This window comes from Thermobia domestica, chromosome 4, assembly GCF_964235325.1.
Source record: "Thermobia domestica chromosome 4, izTheDome1.hap1.1, whole genome shotgun sequence".
NCBI lineage: Eukaryota > Metazoa > Arthropoda > Insecta > Zygentoma > Lepismatidae > Thermobia > Thermobia domestica.
In genome coordinates, this window is record NC_137457.1 from 22985254 (window position 1) to 22994289 (window position 9036).

The 9036-nt window shown below is 42.9% G+C and overlaps 1 protein-coding gene across 5 annotated transcripts in view; it reads right to left on the bottom strand.

Annotated features, from left to right (window-relative positions):
- The window catches only part of Asap (ArfGAP domain of ASAP), a 491638-nt gene that overhangs the window by 60717 nt on the left and 421885 nt on the right, over positions 1-9036 (bottom strand). For all 5 annotated transcript variants that reach the window (XM_081755329.1, XM_081755332.1, XM_081755328.1 and 2 more), the window contains exon 9: positions 6752-6971. In XM_081755329.1, coding sequence (XP_081611455.1) covers positions 6752-6971 — 220 coding nt within the window. The remainder of the gene's footprint in view (positions 1-6751; positions 6972-9036) is intronic.

Sequence of the window (9036 nt, forward strand, 5' to 3'; positions counted from 1 at the left end):
CAACGCCATCTGTTAGTCATAGACTGAACTGAATCCAACCTAGCGACGAGCATGTGGTCAGCGCGCTGTGTTGCCGCCACTAATCGGCGTATCTGGATCTTTCTAGACCTAGTGGCCACGTCTTGTTTTCACGTGACTCCCCAGTTTGCCTCATGACACTGGGTAGACGCCGAAAATTAGGAAGCACCGAACCCGAGACCACGTAGACATGAGTTTAACGCTCTAGCCACTAAACTACCTATAAGAAGTTCAGTTAAAATCAATCATGACAGTCCTTATGGGCCTAAACCGCTCCAACGCCATCTGTTAGTCATAGACTGAACTGAATCCAACCTAGCGACGAGCATGTGGTCAGCGCGCTGTGTTGCCGCCACTAATCGGCGTATCTGGATCTTTCTAGACCTAGTGGCCACGTCTTGTTTTCACGTGACTCCCCAGTTTGCCTCATGACACTGGGTAGACGCCGAAAATTAGGAAGCACCGAACCCGAGACCACGTAGACATGAGTTTAACGCTCTAGCCACTAAACTACCTATAAGAAGTTCAGTTAAAATCAATCATGACAGTCCTTATGGGCCTAAACCGCTCCAACGCCATCTGTTAGTCATAGACTGAACTGAATCCAACCTAGCGACGAGCATGTGGTCAGCGCGCTGTGTTGCCGCCACTAATCGGCGTATCTGGATCTTTCTAGACCTAGTGGCCACGTCTTGTTTTCACGTGACTCCCCAGTTTGCCTCATGACACTGGGTAGACGCCGAAAATTAGGAAGCACCGAACCCGAGACCACGTAGACATGAGTTTAACGCTCTAGCCACTAAACTACCTATAAGAAGTTCAGTTAAAATCAATCATGACAGTCCTTATGGGCCTAAACCGCTCCAACGCCATCTGTTAGTCATAGACTGAACTGAATCCAACCTAGCGACGAGCATGTGGTCAGCGCGCTGTGTTGCCGCCACTAATCGGCGTATCTGGATCTTTCTAGACCTAGTGGCCACGTCTTGTTTTCACGTGACTCCCCAGTTTGCCTCATGACACTGGGTAGACGCCGAAAATTAGGAAGCACCGAACCCGAGACCACGTAGACATGAGTTTAACGCTCTAGCCACTAAACTACCTATAAGAAGTTCAGTTAAAATCAATCATGACAGTCCTTATGGGCCTAAACCGCTCCAACGCCATCTGTTAGTCATAGACTGAACTGAATCCAACCTAGCGACGAGCATGTGGTCAGCGCGCTGTGTTGCCGCCACTAATCGGCGTATCTGGATCTTTCTAGACCTAGTGGCCACGTCTTGTTTTCACGTGACTCCCCAGTTTGCCTCATGACACTGGGTAGACGCCGAAAATTAGGAAGCACCGAACCCGAGACCACGTAGACATGAGTTTAACGCTCTAGCCACTAAACTACCTATAAGAAGTTCAGTTAAAATCAATCATGACAGTCCTTATGGGCCTAAACCGCTCCAACGCCATCTGTTAGTCATAGACTGAACTGAATCCAACCTAGCGACGAGCATGTGGTCAGCGCGCTGTGTTGCCGCCACTAATCGGCGTATCTGGATCTTTCTAGACCTAGTGGCCACGTCTTGTTTTCACGTGACTCCCCAGTTTGCCTCACGACACTGGGTAGACGCCGAAAATTAGGAAGCACCGAACCCGAGACCACGTAGACATGAGTTTAACGCTCTAGCCACTAAACTACCTATAAGAAGTTCAGTTAAAATCAATCATGACAGTCCTTATGGGCCTAAACCGCTCCAACGCCATCTGTTAGTCATAGACTGAACTGAATCCAACCTAGCGACGAGCATGTGGTCAGCGCGCTGTGTTGCCGCCACTAATCGGCGTATCTGGATCTTTCTAGACCTAGTGGCCACGTCTTGTTTTCACGTGACTCCCCAGTTTGCCTCATGACACTGGGTAGACGCCGAAAATTAGGAAGCACCGAACCCGAGACCACGTAGACATGAGTTTAACGCTCTAGCCACTAAACTACCTATAAGAAGTTCAGTTAAAATCAATCATGACAGTCCTTATGGGCCTAAACCGCTCCAACGCCATCTGTTAGTCATAGACTGAACTGAATCCAACCTAGCGACGAGCATGTGGTCAGCGCGCTGTGTTGCCGCCACTAATCGGCGTATCTGGATCTTTCTAGACCTAGTGGCCACGTCTTGTTTTCACGTGACTCCCCAGTTTGCCTCATGACACTGGGTAGACGCCGAAAATTAGGAAGCACCGAACCCGAGACCACGTAGACATGAGTTTAACGCTCTAGCCACTAAACTACCTATAAGAAGTTCAGTTAAAATCAATCATGACAGTCCTTATGGGCCTAAACCGCTCCAACGCCATCTGTTAGTCATAGACTGAACTGAATCCAACCTAGCGACGAGCATGTGGTCAGCGCGCTGTGTTGCCGCCACTAATCGGCGTATCTGGATCTTTCTAGACCTAGTGGCCACGTCTTGTTTTCACGTGACTCCCCAGTTTGCCTCATGACACTGGGTAGACGCCGAAAATTAGGAAGCACCGAACCCGAGACCACGTAGACATGAGTTTAACGCTCTAGCCACTAAACTACCTATAAGAAGTTCAGTTAAAATCAATCATGACAGTCCTTATGGGCCTAAACCGCTCCAACGCCATCTGTTAGTCATAGACTGAACTGAATCCAACCTAGCGACGAGCATGTGGTCAGCGCGCTGTGTTGCCGCCACTAATCGGCGTATCTGGATCTTTCTAGACCTAGTGGCCACGTCTTGTTTTCACGTGACTCCCCAGTTTGCCTCATGACACTGGGTAGACGCCGAAAATTAGGAAGCACCGAACCCGAGACCACGTAGACATGAGTTTAACGCTCTAGCCACTAAACTACCTATAAGAAGTTCAGTTAAAATCAATCATGACAGTCCTTATGGGCCTAAACCGCTCCAACGCCATCTGTTAGTCATAGACTGAACTGAATCCAACCTAGCGACGAGCATGTGGTCAGCGCGCTGTGTTGCCGCCACTAATCGGCGTATCTGGATCTTTCTAGACCTAGTGGCCACGTCTTGTTTTCACGTGACTCCCCAGTTTGCCTCATGACACTGGGTAGACGCCGAAAATTAGGAAGCACCGAACCCGAGACCACGTAGACATGAGTTTAACGCTCTAGCCACTAAACTACCTATAAGAAGTTCAGTTAAAATCAATCATGACAGTCCTTATGGGCCTAAACCGCTCCAACGCCATCTGTTAGTCATAGACTGAACTGAATCCAACCTAGCGACGAGCATGTGGTCAGCGCGCTGTGTTGCCGCCACTAATCGGCGTATCTGGATCTTTCTAGACCTAGTGGCCACGTCTTGTTTTCACGTGACTCCCCAGTTTGCCTCATGACACTGGGTAGACGCCGAAAATTAGGAAGCACCGAACCCGAGACCACGTAGACATGAGTTTAACGCTCTAGCCACTAAACTACCTATAAGAAGTTCAGTTAAAATCAATCATGACAGTCCTTATGGGCCTAAACCGCTCCAACGCCATCTGTTAGTCATAGACTGAACTGAATCCAACCTAGCGACGAGCATGTGGTCAGCGCGCTGTGTTGCCGCCACTAATCGGCGTATCTGGATCTTTCTAGACCTAGTGGCCACGTCTTGTTTTCACGTGACTCCCCAGTTTGCCTCATGACACTGGGTAGACGCCGAAAATTAGGAAGCACCGAACCCGAGACCACGTAGACATGAGTTTAACGCTCTAGCCACTAAACTACCTATAAGAAGTTCAGTTAAAATCAATCATGACAGTCCTTATGGGCCTAAACCGCTCCAACGCCATCTGTTAGTCATAGACTGAACTGAATCCAACCTAGCGACGAGCATGTGGTCAGCGCGCTGTGTTGCCGCCACTAATCGGCGTATCTGGATCTTTCTAGACCTAGTGGCCACGTCTTGTTTTCACGTGACTCCCCAGTTTGCCTCATGACACTGGGTAGACGCCGAAAATTAGGAAGCACCGAACCCGAGACCACGTAGACATGAGTTTAACGCTCTAGCCACTAAACTACCTATAAGAAGTTCAGTTAAAATCAATCATGACAGTCCTTATGGGCCTAAACCGCTCCAACGCCATCTGTTAGTCATAGACTGAACTGAATCCAACCTAGCGACGAGCATGTGGTCAGCGCGCTGTGTTGCCGCCACTAATCGGCGTATCTGGATCTTTCTAGACCTAGTGGCCACGTCTTGTTTTCACGTGACTCCCCAGTTTGCCTCATGACACTGGGTAGACGCCGAAAATTAGGAAGCACCGAACCCGAGACCACGTAGACATGAGTTTAACGCTCTAGCCACTAAACTACCTATAAGAAGTTCAGTTAAAATCAATCATGACAGTCCTTATGGGCCTAAACCGCTCCAACGCCATCTGTTAGTCATAGACTGAACTGAATCCAACCTAGCGACGAGCATGTGGTCAGCGCGCTGTGTTGCCGCCACTAATCGGCGTATCTGGATCTTTCTAGACCTAGTGGCCACGTCTTGTTTTCACGTGACTCCCCAGTTTGCCTCATGACACTGGGTAGACGCCGAAAATTAGGAAGCACCGAACCCGAGACCACGTAGACATGAGTTTAACGCTCTAGCCACTAAACTACCTATAAGAAGTTCAGTTAAAATCAATCATGACAGTCCTTATGGGCCTAAACCGCTCCAACGCCATCTGTTAGTCATAGACTGAACTGAATCCAACCTAGCGACGAGCATGTGGTCAGCGCGCTGTGTTGCCGCCACTAATCGGCGTATCTGGATCTTTCTAGACCTAGTGGCCACGTCTTGTTTTCACGTGACTCCCCAGTTTGCCTCATGACGCTGGGTAGACGCCGAAAATTAGGAAGCACCGAACCCGAGACCACGTAGACATGAGTTTAACGCTCTAGCCACTAAACTACCTATAAGAAGTTCAGTTAAAATCAATCATGACAGTCCTTATGGGCCTAAACCGCTCCAACGCCATCTGTTAGTCATAGACTGAACTGAATCCAACCTAGCGACGAGCATGTGGTCAGCGCGCTGTGTTGCCGCCACTAATCGGCGTATCTGGATCTTTCTAGACCTAGTGGCCACGTCTTGTTTTCACGTGACTCCCCAGTTTGCCTCATGACGCTGGGTAGACGCCGAAAATTAGGAAGCACCGTCCGGAAATTGAACTCGGGACCCATTAGACTACGGCATTCCCCTTACTTAATACCTAATTTTTACAATAAATGTGTTTTGCTAAGCGAATATTTAAATCAGAATAAGTCTATTAAAAGCAAAGTTTGTACGATGGAAAATATTATAAGGTTCCCTAATATATTGGCAATATTTTTAAACTTTCTCCCGTCTGCTTAATTGATTTAATATGGGAAATTATATCTCCTGTATTTTTTTTATTTAAAAAATAGTAGCAAAATGTTACTTAAATTATCGTGTAATTTAGAAGAAATTGTATGTTTAATTCTTGCACATTGAGGTATATTTTATTGAATACACAATGAATTTTTAATGAATTCAAAACGAAAACGGTAACAGATAAGATAGCGAGAAGTTGTTTTCTAGTGAAGGATTCAGCGTCTGAAAGCAACGCACTATAGTAATGCCACCCACACACACTACCGAAACTGAAGTGGTTGGAATCTACTATTTCCGGTTTTAATACTGACTTTCATACAACTAAAAAAAAGTAAGAGATACCAAGATGCGATTTTTTTCAATTGATTCGGTCCTAGTAATAGATTTTATCTCCTCGGGTAACTTTCTATTAAAACCATAAACCATTTCCGGTTTCAACATTTATCGCCATAGATCAAAATGGTTATTAGTTAGCGACAAACGGTTTTCTGCAACGGCTCAGCGCATTAAGAGAACTCCATCACAACCCGCAACACTCTACCAAAACCGAAAGTTGATTAAATTTACCACTTCCGGTTTCAACAGACAATTTCCATAGAACAAAAACGACAAGAGATACCCAGATGTTTTTTGTAATTGATTCAAATTCCCAAGAATAGGTTCCGTCTTCTCTATTTACCCCTTATTTAAACCGGAAGTGCTTCAAATTAACGATTTCCGGTTTCAACATTTATCGCCATAGAATAAAAATGGTAATATATATAGCGACAACCAGTTTTCTGTAGTCGATTCATTGTGTCTAGGATACATACCATCACAAACAACCAACAACACTCTCCCAAAGCTAGAAGTGGTTCAAATTTACTACTACTTCCGGTTTCAATACTGATTTCTATACAGCAAAAACGGAAGAAATATTGAGACGTACTTCCTTGCAATCAATTCAGCTTCCAAAGATACGTGCTATCTCCTCCTTTAAGCATATATTCAAACCGGAACTGGTTCAAATTAACGATTTCCGGTTTCAATCTTTATCGCCATAGAACAAAATCAGTAAGGCATAGCGATTGATGAGTTTCTGATATGGATTCAGCATCCGAGAAAAATGTTCTACCTTTGATTTTATTAATCTATTGCAACCAGTACTTATAGATGTACTATTTCAAATTGAAGTACTGAATTCCGATAGTTTGGAAATCTACTGTAATTTCACACTGTGAAACGAAAGTCACTTGCTAAAAGTTAGCAACGCAGGTGACCATACACTTTGTTATTTCACTAAGATTTATTTTAAGCTTCTGAACACATCTTATGCTATCACATTTGCTGTCGGTTTAAATTTACACCAAGAACTCGATTCTACTTACATACTACTATTTGGCGTCGGCTTTGGAACATGTAGCGTGGCTTCCATAACATCGTTAAATGCGAGGTTTGTCATATGACGGGCAAGTAGTAACTGCGACGTCCCCACATTGTCTAGAGTTAGTGACTGTATCCTAGAGATATGCACTCCCAAATCTCGGTGGATTCCAGAACATTCAATACAAATAATAATACCAAAATTCGTTGACAGCCACGTTGCGTCTGAAAACAAAAATGTAAAAGGTAAGCATGATGTTATATTAAACGTTAACTTAAAATAAGCCTAAAACTTGAAGATAACGCCATATTCTTTGGAATTTCTATTCTAACTTCGAACAGAACTTCAAGAATGTAAAGATCTAGCAATTGCTTTTTCTTACCTTTCCAATGTGTTTTTAGACAATAACAAAATTGCAATATTCTACAGGCAGAGCCAATAATGTATAAGAACGAAAGGTCCTTTTACATGTTATCGAATTCCGCGTTGTGTACGAGTGTCAAGGGTGACAACTTGGAATCGAAACTCAAATACTGACAATTGGAACGGAATGCAAAGATGTGCACATCAATGTACCACTTTTCGTACATAGTGTCGTTCCAGAAGTACTTTTCGTCTTCTTTTGATGTAACGAATCATTTTCCGGAGTTCGTGCACATATTTAACGTTCATCCTATATTATATAAATACAGTTGAAAACTTTTAATGTTGGACAGATGTAAACAGAGGAATACAGTTTTAACATGTTTTCAGTTATCCAGATGCAGCCATAGGGAAGAGTAATACAAAAGATAAATAGAAAATCTATGTTATGATAAAGATGAAGGTGAGTTGGGGAAGAAGTAAAGATAGAGAACGTGTGCCAATCTCAACTTGTTTCAGAATTGGTTGAAAATTTAAGATGAATTATTGATAAAGTCAATCAAATGTTATTAATATCGTATTCCACGCAATACATGAAATTCAAGATTTATTGACCGTACAAAAACAATAAAATTTAAGCAAATGAGGTTTACGACTTCTTAAAAGTGAGAACAGAATATTCAAATTGTTACTGGTGTTTAATTGTTTGGGCTATTTAATGTATGTTGTGGTGTTGTACGTAAATCCATTTTCCATTGTACACGTAATTTGAATTATGTGGGGTCAATGTCGTTTGTTAGTTTGCGGTATTCGATCACGCAAATAATAAGCTGCTTTAAAGGTAAAGTCTATACCATATGAATATGTTTCTGATGCACAGTACTTTGGTTTGTTTGTTGTTATATATGTGAAAATGAATGTTGTTGGATAATTCGAATTTTGGATAATTCGAAGTTTTTTCGTGTCCCCTTGGACTTCGAATTAAAAAGATTCCACTGTATATATATATATATATATATATATATATATATATATATATATATATATATATATATAGGTGTATTAGCTTCCTTATACATGTGCGTTATTTACACATCCATGACAGTCCACTAGTAGGAGTGCCCCGCAAGGGGGGAACATGACGCCAATGGCGTCATTATTTTTTTTAGGGAGGGGGATTTTTCACGGAAGAGGAAAAGGTTTATGGACAAGCTGATAGTTGATGAAGTAATAAATGAATCTTTAAGGAAAAATAAAGTTGATGTCTACTTTACGATCCTTCACTCACTGACTGCTCAATTACTAGATTGCTTCTCAAATACATCCTTGGCCTTAATGATGCAAATGGCTTTCTTTTTCTTTTCTTTTCTTTTTTTTTCCTTTTTTTCATGATGAACTTAATCAAAGTGAATGAAAATCTCCGGTCAAATATGATGCAAGAATTGTGTGACTTCTACCATTTTGATAGTGAAAAAACACTAGCTGAGTTAGGAAACTTTTCTTTCGTACAAGGCCATACACACCACACCATAGACATTTTTGATTTGTTACCCGATACCCAAACCAAAAAATTGTCCAAGATTTTCAAGCAAGACAAGAACGACAGTAGTAAATCAGACTCAGAAGAAGCTTTAGATGGAGAAGAAATTGATGATTAACAGGAAGACAGCATGGAAGCAACTATGAAGCTCTGCATTAACCCGTACGTACAATACTACGCGGAGTCTGTGAGACTCGCTTTCGCCATAATTTCCCGTTCGACCGCTTCTCCCGATTGTAGTTTAATCTACCTTCTTGGTTATACTTAGAGTTTATGCAAAAATTAACATCGTGTCGTTAGTTTGTCCGCAATATATTGTTCGAAGTCTGACAGACTCCGCGTAGTACTAATGTGACTAAAAACATGCGTAGTACTTAAGGGTTAAA